The sequence below is a fragment of the Physeter macrocephalus genome, chromosome 2 (assembly GCF_002837175.3).
Source record: "Physeter macrocephalus isolate SW-GA chromosome 2, ASM283717v5, whole genome shotgun sequence".
Taxonomy (NCBI): Eukaryota; Metazoa; Chordata; class Mammalia; order Artiodactyla; family Physeteridae; genus Physeter; species Physeter macrocephalus.
Window position 1 is genome coordinate 100,591,547 of NC_041215.1, and position 21,680 is coordinate 100,613,226.

A 21,680-nucleotide genomic window follows, 5' to 3' on the forward strand; every position below is an offset into this window, starting at 1 on the left:
TTTTTTTTTTTTTTTTTTTTTTTTGCAAAACTTGTGACATCTTTTTTTTTCTGTTTTGGAGTGTATATATATATATTTCATTAATGAGACTTGTTTTTTTATTCTTCTGTTTTGCCTCTAGATAAAAGTTAAGCAGCTAAAAGAACAACTACATTCTTTTACTGAAACCAGTTCACAGAATGACCATCTACACAAGTTGAATAAGGCACTGGAGGGCAAATATGCTCAGGTGTGATTAATAGCTATAAAACAGATTGCTTCTATGTTGTTTTAATTAGCTTTTAAGAAATTGGTGCCTTTCTCCCCACCTCACCATATGATCCCAGAAAGATGAATATTCTCTCACTTGACTCAATTTATCAAAAATATTTTTAAACACCCTTAATGTACAAGGTTCCACTCAACCACTGAAGAATTCATAAAGATGCCTGAACGCATAACTCGTTGCCAACAAGATATACCTGCAATAGCGCACTTGAAAGAGGTATGAGTAGTGAAGGTGCTTACTTGTTAGCATGGTGGCTATTGAGACTGAAAACCATCTGTAGGTCACATAACAATTTAACATATGAACAGAGAAAATTAGACAAAGAAGATATATAAAACATTTAGTGAAGAAAATAATCCAGGAATATGTTACTAAAAGAAAGTGATTCATTTTAATGGTTTACAAATTTATCACATTTATTTTTAATTTTTAACATCAGTGTAAGCATGTGTAACTTCTTTAATTATAACATTTGTGTATGTATACCCTTGGTAACCAAGCAACTAGAATGTGTCTTCAAATGGAATGCTGCTAGGGTTCTAACAATCTGACTATACTGGTAAAGGGGACCTCATTAGATACGCTTTGTTTCTTCACTAGGACATACTTTACACTAGTATTTTCTTCATTCTGAAAGCAAAGGAACACATTTTTAAGTATATTTTCCATCCCAGCTTCATTTAGAACGTTGTGTTGTTTCTCATAGTAAAGGGGGCACTCACTGAAAAATAATTCTAGGTTTAGTTGATTTTGTCTTTTTAAATTGGTGATGCCTCCAAGAAGAAGGAAGTCTCCAGAGAGGCCTGCATCTTCAAAACTCCCTGAAAGCCATAGGCCCCATGTCAACAATGTAAAGGAACGAACTTCGTCAGTTGGTTTGCCCAGTGTTACGCCAAACCCTACGTGCCACGTGACCTGTGCACCTCCCCTGACTTCTGTGAGGTCTTCTCAGGAGATGGGAGACTCTGGGATCTCTCTAAAGACTCTTCTGAATGCCATTAAAACCGTGGAGGGAAGACTGGAGGGTATAATAGACATTCTTGCCTCAAGACCATTAATAAATGATGAGTCACCAAATTTTCTTTACCGGGATTTGGTAAGTGAAGGCCACAAATTAAATCATAAGGAAATTTAAGATTTATACAACAGTGAAGAAAAGTAGTAACATCTAGAAAGATAACATTTGGAGGTGTGAGTAGCAACAAGGAAAGAACTTCACAAACAGGAAAAACTGATGATGTAGATCAAAACCATCATTCTGGCTATTGCATACTTAATTTTTGTTTTGGACACAGAAATGTCATATTTGGCTTAAGAGTAACCTTTGAGATTTTTAATCTAATTTTCACTTTAAAAATTAATGCTAATAGTCTTAACATTTACAGTAAAATGGGTAAAGCCTGATTTTAAAGTAGAAATACATAAATAGAAGCCCTGAGAACTTGAACACTGGAAAATGCTTTCCAAAGAAAACTTACTAGAGCATCCATCTTTGTTTGGTATTTAAAAATAGAAAGTACTATAGCTTGTCTTCTAGAGTTAACTACTATTTAGACCCTTTTTGTAAGCACTTTTGCTAGTGGCCTTTTCATATTTATAAATATTTTATAAACACTGGTAAAATTATAAAAACTATATTCTTCCTAATGTACTTTTTTCGAGCAAAATCCAATAGGTTTTCAAAACCTTATAAGTTAGCATCATTTGTACTATTCTTGAATCCTTACAGAAGAAGTTTAAAGTATTTTTAATGTTACAGTTTAAAAGTTATAAGGAAGTATAATATTGAGGAAGATGTGGGGAAAAGGCATTCTTCTTTGCTACTGTTTGGAGTGCCCTTTTCCTGTGGAGGGCAATTTGGCTTTGTTTATCACTTTACGCCCACAGTTGTACTTTTTCCTACAGATACACTAGCTTGTACATAAGACATGTTTACAAGGTTACTTTCTGAAGTATTGTTTGTTATTAGCAAAAGACTAGAAACAACCAAAATTCCATCGGTAAGAGGCTGGCTAAATCAGTCATGGTATATCCATAGTTTGGAATACTGTTTGAAGATATATTTATCTTAATCATAACATATCTGTTATTAGGTTAAAACAGTCAAGGTTCAGAAGAGTATTTTACTATTTGTGTGCAAAAGGGTTGAGGCGATGAAGTATACATATGTATTCACTTTTGAATAGAGTCTCACAAATTGGCAACATTACTTTCGAGAAAGGAAACGGGGTGGCTGGGAGATTTTTCACTTTATCCTTTTGTACCTTAAGAGTAATGTGAATGTGCTACCCATCCAGAATAATTTTATGAACATTTTATTTTCAACAGAAGTAAAAGTAGAGAAAGGATGGTCTTTTCAACAAATGTGCTGAAGCAACTGGGTATCATATGCAAAAACAAAAAAACAAAATACCTTTGATCCATACCTCTTACCATATATAAAAATTAACTCAAAGTGGATGAAAGCCCTAAAGGTAAAACCTAAAACTGTAAAACTTCTGAAACATAGGATGAAACCATTGTGATCTTGGATTACACAAAGATTTCTTAGATTTGACATCAAAAGCATGATCCATAAAGGAAAAAATGTAACATTGACAACATATGCTCTTCAAAGACATTGTGAAGAAAATGAAGAGAAAAGCTACAGGCTGGGGGAAATAACATTTGCAAATCACATATCTGATAAAGGTCTTGTCTCCACAGTTTATTAAAAACTCTCAAAACTCACTAAGAAGGAAAAACAATCTGAAAAAAAAAAAGAAGGCGCAAAGTATTTGAACACACATTTCACCAAAAAAGATATATGGATGATAAATAAGCACCTGAAAAGATGTTAAACATCAGTCATTAGGGAAATGCAAATTAAAACTGCAGTGAGATACTACCACACACTATTAGAATGTCTAAAATTGAAAAACTGATTACCCCAAGTGTTAGTGAAGATGTGGAGGAACTCTCATACATTGCTGAAGGGAATGTAAAATCACTCAACCACTCTGGAAAGTAGTTTGGTAGTTTCTTTAAAAGTGAGACATATTACTACCATACAACCCAGCCATTCCACTCCTATGCTTTTACCAAAGATAAATGAAAGCATATATCTACACAAAGATCTGTATACAAGTGCCCAGAGCAGCTCTACTTGTAATAGCTTAAAACTGGAACAACTCAAGTGTTCAGCAGAATACTATTCAGCAACAGAAAAGGAAGAAGTATTGATACATAAAGAAGATTGAGTGAATCTCAAAATAACTGTGCTGAGTGAAAAATCATTCAAAAATGAGTACATAAAATATGATTTCATTTATATAAAATTCTAGGAAATAAAAGTGAATTGATTGCGACAGAAAACAGGTCAGCGGTAGCCTTGGGTGGATGTGTAGGAACAGGGAGAGACAGAAGTGGGGGAAATTACAAAAAGGCATAAGGGAACTTTTGGGATAATGGACGTATTCGTTATCATGATTATGGTTTATACGTATATCAAAATTATACACTTTAAATATACATAGCTTATTGTATGTCAACTATATCTCAGTAAGGCTGTTTTAAAAAATGTGAATGTATTATACTAAAATTAATTATTTTTAAATGTTTAAAATAACATTCTTGAAATGACAAAAACAGTAGGGATAGAGAACAAATTAGTGGTTGCCGGGGGACATGGGATGAGTTTGGGGGAGGGTGTGAACACAGAGAAGTAGCACAAGGGAGTTCTTTGCAGCAATGGAGCAGCTCTGTATCTTGATTGTTGTGATCACAGGAATACGTGCACGGGATCAGATTACATAGAGCTATGTGCATGTGTGCATACACAGATGAATGCAGGTTTAAAAAGGTGAAAATTGTCAGTTTTGTAGTCTAGTTAATCTCATTAAAGTCAATTTCCTGGTTTTAATGTTGAACTACAATATAAGATGTCATCATTAGAAGCAGGGAAAAGAGTGCATGGGGACTCTGCACTAATTTTGTAACCTGTGAGTCTGTATTTCAAGATAAAGTATTTTTTAAAAGAGTAGTATTTAGAATAGTATGATGATCATCTGAAATAACTGTGTAGATATACTAAAAGTATTTCAGAGATGTAAAATTCTAATACTTCTAATTAGGATTAGGAAACTAGAACACTTCTGTAACACTATTTTCTTGACACTATTTAGTACTTATTCACCTTTTATGATATTAATTTATGTTTTTTATGATATTAATTTACATTGTATTTTCAAATTCTGTGATAATCAGTGTCTCCCCCATTTTTCATCTTAGCATCATTGTCTTATCTCCCTTACCTTCATTCTGTGCTTTCATAGAGATTGACATATATTAGAGATTTGCCCGTGTTTATTACCATTTTTTTTTGCTTTGTAGTTTTAAGGGGAAAAACAGCTACTAAAGCTAGTTTTTATTTACAATAATATATAAGCATATTTAATTAAACATTTTAAATTTGGTTTCTAAATTGCTGTGTCTTATTCTAATTGCTGATTGATTGTGCTTTGGGAGAATCATTTATCATTTCTTTTTTTCTACTAAGGTGAAATCCATTCGTGAAAAGAATGAAGGGGAGCTCTCACGAGTTGTGACGGGTCGTGCGGAGGTTACTAGTTTTATTTTTAAAAGTCAGGTTAGGGGCTTCCCTGGTGGCGCAGTGGTTGAGAGTCCGTCTTCCGATGCAGGGGACACAGGTTCGTGCCCCGGTCCGGGAGGATCCCAGGTGCCGTGGAGCGGCTAGGCCCGTGAGCCATGGCCGCTGAATCTGCACGTCCAGAGCCTGTGCTCCGCAACGGGAGAGGCCACAACAGTGAGAGGCCCGCGTACTGCAAAAAAAATAATAAAAATAAATAAATAAATAAAAAGTCAGGTTAATCTGAGCTTCCCTGGCCTTTTCCTTGTTTCTCAGATGCGGGTGATCCCCGACTCTTTGTTTACATTTAACAGTGAGGTATTGCATGGCTGACTTAAAGAGAGCCTTCAGAGCTCCGGGCATCATACTTCCCCTCCGGGGAAGGAAAGGACAGATGCCATCATTTCTGTTCTTTTTATCAGAAAAAAAAAAGTCTTGCCAGAAGCTTCTTGCAAACTCATGCCTAAAGTCTCACTGGCCAGGATATGTCACATGGATGTGCCAGCCGCAAGGGAAGGTGGAGACATGAACTTTTCAACTTCTTTTGGAGGGAGGACAAAGGAGCCAACTGCTTGTCACAAACCCCATTAAACACCCTTTCCGTACTTTTTCTCCCAACCCCAGTCCTGGTTTATTCCTGTGTTGGCCGCAGCCAGACAGCAGGTGGCAGAAAATGGAATGGAGGGTAAACCCATCTGGTATTTCTTCACTGTTACCTCTCTATTTCTTCCCACCCCACACTATTGGTGGTTCCCCCAACCCTAGGCCTGGTTTCATGGCAGTAGAGCCAGCCCTAAGGTTTGTCTTCGAGGTTCTTCTTTCTGTTACCTGAGGGACACTATCCTGGCCCATGTGGTAACCTGAGCAGGAAACTCCAAACCTGGCTTTTTTCAGAAATGTAGATGAACCCTACTTCACATCTTTGTGTATCCAGAGACTCTATTAATATCTGTGTCTACTTTTGTCATTCCCTTCAAGAATGAATTGAAAGCATGAAAAGCAGTTAATAGAAGAGAACTTCTTTACCCCCTGTCCTTAAGCTGATTGTTCACAGAAAATCTAAAGAATTCAAAAAGGTTATGTGTGTCAGAAATGCATTCTGTTTTATAGAGGAGCACAAAGGAGAGAAATCTTGGTCAGGAGCATAAAATAAGAATAAAAAGAAAATTTGTACCCTTTGACCTACATCATTCCATTTCCCCTATCTTCCATCCCCTGGCAACCACCATTCTATTCTGTTTCTATGAAATCAGATTTTTTTGTTTGGTTTTTAGAGTCCATATATAAGTGATACCACACACTATTTTTTCTCTGTCCAGCTTATTTCACTTAGCATAATGCCCTCCGGATTCATCCTGCAAATGGCAGGATTTCCTCTCATGTGGCTGAATAACATTCCATATATATATATATATATATATATATATATCACATCTTTATTCATCCACTGAAGGACGTTTAGGTTATCTCCATCTCTTGGCTATTGTGAATAATGGTGCAGTGAACATGGATATGCGGATATCTCAAGATACTGATTTTAGTTCCTTCAGGTATATACCCAGGAGTGCGGTTGCTGGATCATATGGTAGTTCCAGTTTTAATTTTTTGAGGAACCTCCATACTGTTTTCCATTATGGCTGTACCAGTTTACATTCCCACCAACAGTACGTAAGGTTCCCTATTCTCCACATCGTTGCCAATGTTTGTTATCTCTTGTCTTTTTAAAACTAGCCATTCTAACAGGTGTGAGCTGCTATCTTGTGATTTCGATTTGCATTTCTCTGATGATTGGTGATGTTGAGCATCATTTCATGTACCTGTTGGCCACCTGTATATTTTCTTTAGAAAAATGTCTATTCAGGCCCTCTGCCCATTTTCTTTTTTTTTTTTTTTTTTTTTTGTGGTATGCTGGCCTCCCTCTGTTGTGGCCTCTCCCGCTGCGGAGCACAGGTTCCGGACGCGTAGGCTCAGCGGCCATGGCTCACGGGCCCAGCCGCTCCACGGCATGTGGGATCCTCCCAGACCGGGGCGCGAACCCGGTTCCCGTGCATCGGCAGACGGACGTGCAACCACTGCGCCACCAGGGAAGCCCACCATTTTCTAATTGGATTATTTCTTCCTTTGCTACTGAGTTGTATGAGTCCTTTATATATTTTGGATATTAACCCTTTATCAGATATATGGTTTGCGAATATTTTCTCCCATTCTGTAGGTTGCCTTTTCAATTAAGACATTCTGAGGATCTAATGTATAACATGGTGACTATAGTTAATAATATGGTATTGTATACTTGAAAGTTGCTGAGAGTAGATCTTTAAGTATTCTTACCACAAAGAAGAAAAGTTACTTATGTTAACTATGTGAGGTTGTTAATTATGTGGATGTGTTAATTATTTTGATCTTGGTAACCATTCTGCAAGGTATATGTATATAAAATCATCATGTTGTACACTTTAAATGTATACAATTATATTTGTCAACTATTCCTCAGTAAAGCATTTGTTTGTTTGGGGTTTGTTTTGTTTTGTTTTCAGTAAAAAGAGAGAAACAGGCCGTTCTCTGGGACCTGTGGGGGAAAGATAGAAGGTGGCTAAAGAGCTGTCCTCAGTGGCTGTAACAGTGTTACACTGGCCAGCAGCTCAGCCTTTCCGCCGGTGCCCCCTTAAATCCTGCCACCAGTTTTAAGACTTCTCTAATTCCTTCCCTGGGTCCTGGGGACCACCTTCAGTGACTTGAACCTGAGGGAGTCCCCGCTTCCATTGCCTGGGATACCTTGGGGAGGTATCTAATCACACAGCAAGTGGGAGAGAAAGGTGTATTACGGATATCCAAGGTGGGGCCTTTGTGAACACATTCCCACGGATGCACTATTGCTAGTGATGCTTAAGGTTTATGGTTCGATTAGTATAGAAATGTCTGTACAGGATAGAGTTGCAGGAAAATGTCCTTAAAGTTTCCACCAATGATCTTGTCATTGAACTTTGGGCACATGATTCGTTTAAATGTTGGGACGGCTTATAAGCTGATTCTGCGTCTGTCACTAATACCTGAAAGAGTAGTCTCACCACTCCCATTTACTCTCATGTGGTCTTGCGGGAGGAGTCTGGAAATTTGATGTCAGCAGGTGTAAAAGAGTCTTTGCTAAGAAGTTATGTTTGCAAGTTATTTTTACAAGTCACTGCTTCAAGGTAGTTGGTAAATCTATTTTATGATAACTGCTCAGAGATCCAAGTACTGTAGAGTGTTGTTTTGTTTTGTTTTCAGAAAGGTTGCATGGGAATATGTTAAAATGAAAATGGTTGGCAATGAAAAGAGGTAATAACTCCTTCAGCCAAGTCATAGGTCCTAGTGTATGTCTAATAGTAGCAGACAGGATAGACTAGATTGTGCTGCAGTAACAAACTGCCCAGCAATCTGCAGCTTATAACAACATTAGTCTCGCTCTCTCACACTGTATGTCATGGATGGGCCATGGCTCTGCTCATGTAATCTTTACTCTGGGATCTTGGCACGTGGAGCAGGCCCTATCTGGGATGTTGCTCATCGCATGGAGAAGGGAAAAGAGATGATGAATGACAAGTTGGCTCCTAAAGTTTCTACCCACATTTAATTGACCAAAGCAGGACACATAGCCATTTCCAAGCTCAACAGGACAGGGATGTATAATCCTCCACAGGAAGGGGCAGTGGCTATTTTGAACAATAATAGAACCGACTACACTAATATTGTGACTTTAATCTCAGGTGCGATGGAAACTACAATGTCCAGACCAGTCCTCTCTCCAGCCCGCATCAATGCTACAGCTTCTGAAACATTCATGGTACTTCAGCAAAGGATGAGAATAGTTGAGGAACAGACCAGTTCTCTGAGGGATGACCTAATAATATTGGACTTTGGTGAAAAGTAACAAATTAAAAAATTGTGTTAGAATGTCTTTGTAGGTTGAAGAATTTTGCTTCACTGGCTACTAATAAGGAGTCACAGTCTGGGTGGTTTGGCAGGTGAAATAGGTACTTAGAAAAGAATTGAGAAATAACATTAGAATATTAATTAGAAAATATTTGCAAGATAAAGCGTTGTCCTCCTGTAATGGAGCTACTACCACTATTCTAAACAGATGTTTAAAGTGTGTTAATTAGGTGCACAAGCTTTGATATCCTATTCTCCCTCAATACTTGATTAAAAACAAATGTAATTTTTTACATAATTAGAAAAAATAATTTGGCCCTTTTTTAAAACTAAAAATAGACTTCGATATTAGTTAAGGTGAACATCTACCACTTGATTCATGCCATTAATATGATCTGTATTTTCTTTCTCCAGATTTATTGTAAATTAAAAGAGAGGTTATAAGTCTTAAGAAAAATTCATAGTTTAGAATGAAGTGCTCAGAAGAAGAACTGTGTTTTTCCTTTGTGCTCCTGAAGAAGTTATTGCCATTAAAAGTTAGATTGTCAAAGGCCTTGAGGAATCTGGGTGCTTAAGTGGCCAATGTTGAATTTACTGGTGTGATTTTCTTTAAAATTACGTATGTATTTCCTGAATGTCTCTTATGAAGACCTAAAATTAGTATAGTTGGTATTATAGCACACATAGAATAAATAACTCTTCAGCAAAGATTAAATTTGTACCAGTGTTGAGTATGTTAGAACAAAATGGGAATGTTTATTATCACCTTGTTTAAAAATTTTCTGAAAAGGATGTGAAATACTGCCTCCATGTTAACTTTAATTCTTAGTTTACCATTATAGAATTAGCATTTAACATGTTTTATATATCACTTGCTTTTACATAGAAAATAAGTTTACAAAACATTCCGATTAAAATAACCATTAAAAAATCAGTGGCCTTTACCCATCCCACATTGGTCTCATCCTCTTTACCTAATAGTGCTCTCTATGTTTAAATTTGCAGGGGCTCTCAGGTACTGGTTAACTAAAGCATATAGTTTTTATACTCAGTAGAAGTGTTACATTAATTCGATGGTTGGGATTACCCTATAATATTGTTATATTGGGATCTTTGTCCAGAGGCCACTTGGAAACTCCAAAATGTTTAGAAGAGCCTGTGAGCCAGAACATCATTAGCCCTATCCAGAATGAAATAACTTGTTCGGGAAAAACGGATATTTTATAGAAGAACTGTGAGTTTCTGGTAAATCGAATGTGCCGTCTGGAAAGCCTCATCCAGTCCTTGAAGATGAACATCTTCCGTCTGCAAGCTGAAAAGGACTTGAACCCACAGAAAACAGGTATAGAGAGAAGAGAATCATCAGAAATTCGGTCCTGTGTGGGTGCTTGATGAGTTCATGATTCTTTTCCTTTCCTGACCTTCTTTAAACTGCTTGATGACCCTCCTGTCCTGTCTGGTAGATTTTCCGAAGGAACGACTGAATACAATACAGGAGGAGCATTCCAAGGATCTGAAGCTATTGCAACTGCAAGTGATGAATTTGCGCCAGCAGCTAAGAGATGTAAAAGAGAAAGAAGACAAGGCACAAGATGAGGTGCAAAGGTTGACTGTGACGCTGCAGCTTGCCTCAGAGACAAAGGTTTGAGGTCAGAGTTCTGGAATACAAACTCACTGTTAACGTGTTAGCTGGAGGAGGCAACAGACCCATAAAACTGACTTTTAAAAATAGGTGCTGTTGGTGTGAGGATTCTTGACCTCTGAAATTTATCTACATCAATAGCCTATAACATTGTGTGCTGTCAGTAATTGAGTATTTATAGATTCCTACCCTCTACAGGTGACTGTGAGGGTCCAGAGATACGAGGGAGTCTGCTCTTCAAGAGCTTATATGCTAGCTGGGAGAACAAGGCATAGCAGGAGAAACTAAAGAGAAAAAATAAGGGTATAAGAAATATTAAAGGGCAGTATAGGACAATTAAGCAAATATTGCCGACTAAGTGTTCTGTATTCAGGTGGGTTTGAGAATGTGCGCATGTCCTGTCTAGAATAGATTAGGCTAGGCTTCAAGGAAGAGACAGGACTTGAGATGAACCTTCAGAAGGCAAAGCAGTGAGGTGAGGACATTTAAAAGACCACACACAGAGGCAGCAAAAAGTAAGACTAGGGAAAAAAACTAATGATTTTGTTTTCCCTTCACAGGCCAGGCAGTGTAACAGATGTTATTTTGTTTAAAACATGTTTTGTTTAATCTCTGCAAAACCTCAAGATGTAGGACATTATTGTCTCTATTTTAATGATAAGTGTACTGGGGCCCAGAGAGAAGTCACCTCTCCGAGATCACACTTACCTGTTTTCTTCGTGTAACTCAGATTTGAACCTAGATCTTTCCCTTGGGTGCAGTTAGGAGGAAATGCATAAACTAGCTGGACAGGAGTGAGGATTTGTTTGTGTAAAATAAGTTGGAAATTGGCTAGGGATAACGTCATAGAGCATCTCAAAATCAAGAATAATCAAGTAGTTGGGCTTGATCCTATGGGGAGTGATTAAATTTTGGATAAGAAAGTGACATAATGAAAACAAGAAAACTAATCCAGCAGTAGTGTAGAGTATGAATTATAGGAGAAGAGATTGGAGATAGGAAAACCGATTAGGAATCCATTGCCTTATTTGAGACATAGACCTTATTAGGTCTGAACTACGGTTGTGGCATTTTGAGAGGAAAGATATGTTAGAATGTGGTATTGCATAGGGGCTGAAGGTAGAGAAGAAGGCAGAGACAGCTTTGAGTTTTTACATCTTAGATTGTAGTGCCATTAATAATAATATAAAAGAGAATGAATAGTGAAAGCTGTGTTTTTCATCCTCAACTCCTAAGCATAGGTAATATTTGAGGCTAGAGAAAATGGAGTACTTAAAAAAATAGGAATATACCCTGTAAGAAAAATGTCTAGCAATTACCAGGTTTTCCTCTGATTATTGAATTTTACATAGGAGGTACATGTGACTAATCATTTTTTAATTATCTGAAAGGGAAAATGATAGAAGTCATGAATCAAAGTAATAAAATAACTTTAAATATCTCATTGTAATAATTACTTTAGACTCATAATAAGAAGTGTTTATAACTGTATTCAGAATAGCATTTATAGGTTGCCCCCAAAAAGTCTAGATTTGAACTGTGATATACCATAGACAGTTTCTTCCTGTCATTTTTCTCCTTCTATTTTTAGAAGAATGCAGCCATTATTGAAGAGGAACTGAAGACCACAAAACGTAAAATGAACCTTGAAATTCAGGAGGTAAGATAAAAAGGAAGGTGAAGGGGGTGTTGGAATTGCAGAGGGGGAAGTCAAGGAAGTGGATAGAATGAAAAGAAACCATTGAAGAAGAAAATATGTGGCTGTTTATTAGGAAGATTTTAAAAATATGCCACATGAAGTTATACCTGCCTGTATGTGACATTAAGACTTCCTTTCACCTCAATACTGCCACAAAACCAGAAATAAAAAATAAATGCTCTCTGAGCCGGTAGGGAAACAGTTACCATGCAACTCATGCAGTTGCCCATATGCTAGAGTTAAGTGGACAAAGACCTTCTACACTAAAGTTGTGTTTAAAATAAAAAGGTTTTAATAAGTCTGCTCATCTAATTTTACCTTAAAACTTTCATTTCAGTCTAAATTTAAGTAGATAACAGATTGGAATTGTGGAGTAGGTGGCTGCTAAAAGTTGATGGACTAAAAATTGGCAGCTGAAAACAGTGGAAGAGTCAGAAGAATTACCAATTCAATACACCTTGACAGTGGCCTAAAAAACTCAATATTTCCTGACAGAATAATAATTGACATTCGTCCAAATCAAAGGGATCAAGTTATATTTAAAATATTCTGTTATACAAAACAGAAATAGATATACTATTTTAAAAATTATGAATTTCAGTGTGTTTGGGGTGGTAAGTGTAGCTATCTGGGACATTCTCTCATGTAGGGTATTTTATTTGCCAACAGTTACTGATAAAAGCATGATTGTTCGTTGTCAGTTGGAGTATATAGTTTCATGCTTTAAAAAATATTTTGGCTATTTTAATAGATTCTTTTTAGAGCAGTTTTAAGTTTTTAGAAAAATTGCACAGAAACGGAGTTCCCATATATCCTTTCTCCCCGCCCCCAGAGCTTCCTCTGTTATTCACATTCTGTATTAGTCTGGTACGTTTGTTACATTTGATGAACCAGTTTTGATACATGCTTACTAAATTCACAGTTTAGATTAAGTTTTATTTTTTGGTCATCACAGTATACAGAATAGTTTCACTGCCCTAAAAATGCCCTGTGCTCTACATACACATCACCCCGCACCTCCCTCCCCCACCCCCGTCTTTCCCCAAGCCCCTGGCAACCACTGATCTTTTCACTGTCTCTATAGTTGGACTCATACAGCATGTAGCCTTTTTGGACTGCCTTCTTTCGCTTAGCATATGCATTTAATCCTCCATGTCTTTTCATGGTTTGATAGCTCATTTCTTTTTATCAATGAACTGGATGTACCGCAGTTTATCCATTCCCCTACTGAAGGACATCTTAGTTGCTTCCAAGTTTGGCAGTTATGAATAAAGCTGCTGTAAACATTCATATGCAGTTTTTTGTATGGACATAAGTTTTCAACTCCTTTGGATAAATACCTAGGAGTACGATTCATACTTACCATATGATAAGCTTATGTTTAGCTTTCTAAGAAATTGCCAGCCTGTTGCAGTGGCTATGTCATGTTGTGTTCCCAGCAGCAGTGAATGAGAGTTCCTATTGTTCCACATCCTCACCAGCATTTTGTGTTGTCATGTCAGTGTTTTGAATTTTTGCCAATTTTACAGGCGTATGTACAGTATCTTGTTTTAATTTGCAGTTTTCTACGGACGTGATATTGAGCATCTTTTCATATGCTTATTTGCCGTCTGTCTGTCTTCTTTGGTGAGGTATCTTAGGTCATTTGCCCACTTTGCAGCTGGGTTTTTTTTCTTATTGTTGAGATTTTAGAGTTCTTTTTATATTTTGGATACCAATCCTTTATCCAGTAATGTGTTTTACAAATATTTTCTCCCAATCTGTAGCTTATCTTTTCATTCTCTTAACAGTGTCTTTTGCAGAGCACAGATGCTTTTAATTTTAATGAAGTCCAACTTATCCATTTTTTTTCATGGATTGTACTTTCGGTATTTATTAATAAGATATCATTGCCAAACCCAAGGTCACCTAGATTTTTCTATGTTATCTTTTAGACGTTTTATAGCTTTGCATTTTACATTTAGGTTTTGAATTATTTTTTGTGAAAGGTGTGAGGTCTGTATCTAGATTCTTTGGGTGAGTTTGTGTATGTCTAGTTGTTCCAGCACCATTTGTTGAAAAGACTATCCTTTGGATTGCCACTTAACATTATGTTTTTATTGGGGAAGTCTTAATTCTTGGAGCTGTAGTAAAATGTTGAATTTTCATGGAACTTGTCAAGGACCTGAAGAAGGACTGTGCTAGTCAAATAGGGACACTTTGAGGGTATGTGGAGCAGGAAGGATGTATTAGTCTTCTGGGGCTGCCATAACAAAGTACCACAGACTGGTGGCTTAAACAACAGAAATTTATGTCTTACGTTCTGGAGGTGAAAAGTTCAAGATCAAGATATCATCAGCAGGTTTGGTTTTTTCCTGAGTCCTTTCTCCTTGGCTTGCAGATGGCTGCCTTTTTTCTGTGTCGTCACATGGTCTTTTCTTTGTGTACACATCCCTGGTGTCTCTTCGTGTACAAATTTCCTCTTAGAAGGACAACAGTCATGTTGGATTAGGGCCCATCCCAGCGACCTCATAACAACTCTTTAAAGGCCTTATCTCCAAACACAGTCGTATTTTGAGATACTGGGGTTCAGGGCTTCAACATATGGATTTCAGAGGGATGCAATTCAGCCCATAACAAGGACTATACAAAGATAAGGTAAATGCAGTATATATCTCTTTCTAAGAGAAAAGATATATATATATATATATATATATAAAATCTGGTTCTGATGAACATGAAGTAGATTAACTGATAGCCCTTCATAATGCTGTAGGGATGAATATCTTAGTAGTATAATTATCAAATAAAGATTCCCTTTATAAGGCACTTAAATTATATCTTGAGCAAATTATACTATATGATTCGATGTAGAGCTTAGAAAAGTATATTATGCTACTCTAAATTATAAAGTGATTATAATCTGATACTAAAATAAAACCTGAAAAATATAGCCCAAAACAAAAACTATAGCTCATTCTTAAATAAGATTATAATATTAATAGTTAACTGATTATTGGCTAAGGAAGGAATTTCTAAGCTTGAAAAGAAGGAACAGGATTATAAAAAGCTTGATAAGTTTGACCATATAAAAATTAAAATCTTATACATGTATAAAAAAAGCAAAACTAATAAAACATAACAAAACTAGACAGTTAATAATCTTCCCTTTTAAAGAACTTAAATTGACTTAAAAAGTACAGTGGGAAAAGGATAAGAACATTTCAGAAAATATATAAAGAACTAATAACCACATTAGAAAATGTTTAATCTCACTAGGAACCAAAGAAATGCAAAAATATTAAGGTGTTGCTTTTCATTTATTAGCAAAGATTTAAGAAAGTGATAATCTGTAGTGCTGATGAGATGTATTCAAATACTACTGATAAGGTAAAATTGGAAGGAGAACTACAAAATGTATCAAAAGTCTAAAAAATGTTTATACCTTTAACCTAGTGTTTCCTTTTGTAGGATTTATCCCAAGGAAATAATCAGAAATTCAATGAAAGATTTATTCACAAGCATGTTCAGCAGAACAGTATTTAGAGCAGCAAAACACTGGAAATATCCAAATGTTCAATGTTAGGTGTATGGTTAAGAAAATCATAGAACATTTCCAAAACGGGCTGTCTTGTAACTATTTCATGTCAACATATTTTTCATCTCATTTCACTTTTTAAAAACTTCTTAAGAATTGTTAAATATATCATCCTTCAAGAAAACACATATAAAGTACATATGTACAATGTAGAGAAGAGTTATAAAGTGTACTCTTACGTCATCTTTACTGGGTTTAAAAATAGAATTTCTGGGACTTGTGGCGCAGTGGTTAAGAATCCGCCTGCCAATACAGGGGACATGGGTTCGAGCCCTGGTCCGGGAAGATCCCACATGCTGCGGGGCAACTAAGCCCGTGCACCACAACTACTGAAGCCCGCTCACCTAGAGCCCGTGCTCCACAGCAAGAGAAACCACCACAACAAGAAACCCGTGCACCGCAACGAAGAGTAGCCCCCACTCACCGCAACTAGAAAAAGCCCATGCGCAGCAACGAAGACCCAATGCAGCCAAAAATAAATAAATAAGTAAATAAATTTAAAAAGAAATTCTTTCAATTTAACGTCACTTCGTAAAAGCAACAGCATTTTTCCCATTTAAATTGGAAGGAATTTCTTCATGATAAAAGAGACTCTTAACCTTCTTTGTATCTTTATCTGACTCATTTTATAGTCATTTATTGATAGAAATAAGGTCAGTGTACCCAAATTCTTGAGTGTTGTTTTTGTCTGCTGCTTAACAACTACTTCATTATTTGTTTTGATCTTTAAGTTCCAATACATGAAAAAAAAAATTCCTATATATATATATATATATATATATATATATATATAGGCGAAGAAATCAAAATACAGGAAAATAGTTAAAAAATAAAGTTAGAAAATAGAGAAATACAGAAAATACATATACTAAGACATATTAGTGTTTTTCAAACTTCTTTTTGACAGCAATACATTGTAAGACATATTTTACACTGCAACACCATACATACATGCATATACACAAACATTTCATGAAGCAGTACTTAACCTTCCTTACTACTTGCTATGTGCTCTGATATTTTCTTTCTATTCTTTTCTCCCCCCTTTTTCAAGTGCTTCTTGCAACTTACTAATGCGTCTTGACTCACAGTTTGGAAAACAGACTTACACAGTAGGAAGATGAGGATAACAAATTTGACTCTGCATTTCTTAGAAGGTTATCCGTTAGGGAGAAACAAAAGCATGTTTCTGAGTAGCCATAAATGAACGAAGAATGGGGGTGAGATGGCATGTCAGGTAAACTTTTCATGGTGACTTTGATCTTTGTTAAACTGCTATGAAGTTACCTTGGTCTTGCCTAACTGCAGTGTTGCTCTGTAGCTAAGGAGACAACTGTCTCAAGAGAAGCAGCTAAGGGAATCTCTTGAGAAATTTGGATCAGCCATGCTACTCAAAATACAAGAAATGGGATCAACAGTGGAGGTGGAACGGAAACAGGTAGAGAGATTTTCTCTCCTTGTTTATGTTGGGAGAGTGAAACCAAAAGGGCAAAGCTAACGTTTTACTTACAAACTTACAGTTTTGCTTATTTCCTCTAGATTTATTAAATTCTTTAGTATTCCTCTATAAACATTCTTACTACAATTTAAAAAATTTTAGTGCAAAATAAGAAAGGACTCTGACGCCATTTAGTCCAGCGCTCTTAATTTATGAATGAGGGAGCTAAGGACAGAGAGGTTATTTTGTCTCAGGCTTTACAGAAGTGAACTCTGAGCTCCTGGGAGGGAATCCTTCCCTCTACACCATATAATCTCTGTTACAAGAATTGATTTTGGAAGGCACTGACCTAGTCTTATGTTATATGTATGGTATATGACGTGCATAGAAAAGAAAGATTAAACTGAGCTGACATTTGAAGCAAGGAATAAGTCAAATAATCAGGAATGTGGTTACATTGCTGTTTTCAAGTCTCATTTATTTTAGCATAATATTTTTGCTTTCATCAAAGTTGTCATTTGAAATATCTATATGTAATTTAGAATATTTTAAATTCTAAGTACCAAGGCAATTAGTAGTTTCAAATCATAATACCTATTATTAGATTACATAATTTTTATTATTTTAATGAGTGCTGTCCTTCACAATGGAATTATAAAGAGGATTCTACTTAAAGAATTTGCAAATGATCCTTTATTGCTATGCTTTAACTGCCAATATAGTAGGCACTAGCCACGTGTGGCTATTTAAATAAAAATTAATTTTATTTGTTAAAATTAAACAAAATTAAAGATTCATTTCCTCACTCTGGCCACATTTTGAGTGCTGTTGAAGAGTGCACAGAAAGTTCTCCTGGACAGCACTGCTGTAAGACACTGCACTCTGTTGAGATCTTTAACTGTAACACATAAACACCGCTTCTTCCTGCAGGAACATTAAGATCAGAAAAATCTGCCTTACGCCTGTGCTATAAGTTAGCTTAGTAGAAATCTTTACCTTACAGAAAAGGAGTTTTTCTTATACGATTTCAAGTGCAAATTTTGCAGCAAAACCTCATTGCCCTACGCAGTTCTATTCAGACCACCCAAGAACTACTGGCACGGGAGCGACAACAGAAGGGAGAGTTGGAGACTGCTACCTCACAGCTCAAGTCTGATCTAGGTATGAAAACAGATGTTAGAAATTACACTTTTGTTAGTTTTTTGAGATTTCATGCGAAAACTCTTAAGATTCCAAATTCTCGAAGTGGCCAGTGTTACTGGTATTTCCCACAGACCTGAATGTAAAAAATTGCTGATTTCCTTTTTATCTGTGGCACTGAGAAAGACAGAGAATGTGGGCAATAAAATAGAATTTGACCCTCTTAATTGTAAACTTACGTGGATTTTTTTCAGGTTTATTTACCTGTGGACTTGGGAACATTTGGGTTCTATAAATCTAGATTGAATATTGGATAGTAGAATGCTAATAAGGAAATGAGGTCATTAATCCTTGCCATCCTACTGATTCTAACCATTTATCATGTCAGACTCTCCATTCTTCAGGTTATCAATCTATTTTGGTCAACTTGTATTTGTAGAAATGGATAGTTGTAAGGTACCATAGAGAGAGGTTAGATTAACTACTCGTTTGAGGAGGAAAAAACATCTGTTTTAAAAAAAAGAGTCCTAAAAGGTGACAGAGCTAGGAAATGGAAGTGTCTAGACTTGATCCCAGGTCACTCAGAGACATGTTGAATATTGGATAGTAGAATGCTAATAAGGAAATGAGGTCATTAATCCTTGCCATCCTACTGATTCTAACCATTTATCATGTCAGACTCTCCATTCTTCAGGTTATCAATCTATTTTGGTCAACTTGTATTTGTAGAAATGGATAGTTGTAAGGTACCATAGAGAGAGGTTAGATTAACTACTCGTTTGAGGAGGAAAAAACATCTGTTTTAAAAAAAAGAGTCCTAAAAGGTGACAGAGCTAGGAAATGGAAGTGTCTAGACTTGATCCCAGGTCACTCAGAGACATGCTTCTTCCAACCCAACAGCTCTTATCAGACTACTGTTTGTTAATATATAATTGTAACAGCAGTTTTCAGGTAGATCTCACTATAGAGATCACACAGAGTTCCAGTGCAGTGCCTTATGCATGAATAACACTTCATGGTTTACACAGGGCTTTCACATACATTATCTCATGTAATACACAAAACTATCTGTAATTCCTAAAGTTACAAAATGAATAAATGGTGAAGTGAGGCCTCAACCTGGATCTTCTAACTCCAAACCCAATGTTCTTGCCACTGTGGCTTCCCTGCTCTGTGGCTGTAATGAGGACAGGGAATACCAAAAGGGAAATGAAAAATTAAAAAGAAAAACCATAAAGGGTAATCCATTCGATGCTTTTACTTACTGCTTTTAGCAGAAAGTATTCTTTTTCCATATAGTTGTTGAGTAATGAATTATTCCGTGAAGTTCTCACTGATAATGCCCCTAAATAATTTTCTGTCTTTCTGTGACTGCATGCCTACAAAAATACATGTTACATTTTATTGTACTACCACATTATCCCATTTGAGCCTTACAGCAAACTTGTGAGAAAGATAAGAAAATATACCCCATTCTACAGAAAGATAAAAAGATCTATAGTGAAGGACCCACAGTAAATAGAATAGCTGGGATTAAAACACAGATCTTTCTATTATATTAGTTGTCCTTCTGATTAAGTGATTTTTTTAAATGTTACTTTCTTAATGGAGTAATGCTTTATTTTTGAATTTTGTAAGAATATATGGAAGACCATTAAAAACTTTGAGATTAGAATAACAGTAATTCAAATTAACATAAAAAAGGAAGCCTGTCTGAATACCAGCTATATGCTTCATATTGAATAATAGATGCTTTACATGCATGCAATTTCATTACTTTAAGGTACAAATAGTTATTCTAACTAGATTAATAAAAGGAATGCCTTTAGATATTTGCTTCAATGAATTTTAAAATGTACTTATTTATTAATAATTGTTTATTTTATTTATTAGCTATAAACATTCTGTGTGTGTGTGACACATACATTAATTAAAGTGATTAAATTGTTCTCCTAAGTAGGATAAACATTCCCCTTTTAGTCTTTCTTTGATTAATGGAATTTTCAAAATAGATCATGTAGTTTATCTTTTTGATCCTTAACATATGTTAAATTAGAATTTATTTAAAATGAGTCTTGGACTCATTTTCAAGAAGTACAGTTTTTCTGAGTATATCATAAATGTGAGTTTTTATGTGTTTTATAATTTTCTGGCTTTAGAATTTTTAAGTGAAACAAAACTAATAGATCTTTATGAATTTTCTATGAAGCCAAACATTAACCTCAGAAAAGTTTATATCTCTTGGCTACTAGTATACAGTGCCAAACTGTTCTCCTATTTCTGCCTTTGGTTTTATTTTCACTGTATATACATACTCTGAGTGGTTTCAAATCTTTTTTTTTATCCCACACCAAACCATCCCCCTGAGCTCCAGATGGCATCTTACTGCCAACTAATCATCTATATTTAGATGCTTTGCAGATACCTCAAAACACATGATGAAAGCTTAAGTGTTGCAGTCATTTTTACTCATTATATCCCCCAAACCTGCTCCTTGCCCTGAATTCCCTGTTAGAATCCACCAACCACCCCCACTGTCCAGGTCTGTACACTATATATTTTCCTTGACTCATCTATTGCCTTTACCCCACCGGTCAGTCACCAAGTCCTGACACTTCTCCCTGCTTGCTTTACACAAGTCTTTTCCTTCCACATCATTACCTCAGAGCCAGCTCTCATTGTTTTACACTTGGGTTACTGCAACAGCTACTAAACTGATCTCCCTGTCTTTATTGAGCCTTTGTCAGAGTAATCTAACAAAAGGCTTTTTGACCTTTTTGATTATGTGCCTGTCTGGTTGAAATCCCTCAGACTCATCATCATCTGTGCATTGAGTAAAATGTGACCTCATTTACCATTGTCCGTGACTGGGGACTAGTTTCTTGATAATTTCAGGATTTTGTTTCCAGTCTATAAAAATATGATAGAAATACTTGCGTTCTCCTTATTTCTGCAAAATACAGAGTAAAACAAATTTTTTTTAAATCAATGTTTCTCAGGGAAAATACCGTGTGATTTCAATGTAGTTGTAAGTTATTATCATCATAGTTATGTGGACTCTTTTTGTTTTTAGTTTCTGGAGATGACCTCACTTCCAAGTTGGTTGAAGAAAATAAGGTAGGTTTTGAGTACAGAGGTTTTCTTTCGTCTCTTCACTAAATAGTATTTCCTCACTCATGCTGGTTTACAGTCCTTCTGATTCTCCTAAAATCTTTATTAAAAAAAGTTTCATTAGGTCCCATTTGTTTATTTTTGTTTTTATTTCCATTTCTCTAGAAGGTGGGTCAAAAATAAACAAATGAGACCTAATGAAACTTAAAAGCTTTTGCACAGCAAAGGAAACCATAAACAAGACGAAAAGACAACCCTCAGAATGGGAG

The 21,680-nt window shown here is 36.0% G+C and overlaps 2 protein-coding genes across 2 annotated transcripts in view; both read left to right on the top strand.

The window, feature by feature from the left end:
• The window catches only part of CCDC150 (coiled-coil domain containing 150), a 137,306-nt gene that overhangs the window by 48,693 nt on the left and 66,933 nt on the right, over window positions 1-21,680 (top strand). The window contains exon 8 of the mRNA XM_028480392.2: window positions 122-229. Within this exon, the coding sequence (XP_028336193.1) occupies window positions 122-229 (108 nt within the window). The remainder of the gene's footprint in view (window positions 1-121; window positions 230-21,680) is intronic.
• The window catches only part of LOC102979117 (coiled-coil domain-containing protein 150), a 44,116-nt gene continuing 43,835 nt past the window's right edge, over window positions 21,400-21,680 (top strand). Inside the window, exon 1 of the mRNA XM_028480399.2 lies at window positions 21,400-21,417. The gene's annotated coding sequence lies outside the window, so the exon portion shown is untranslated. The remainder of the gene's footprint in view (window positions 21,418-21,680) is intronic.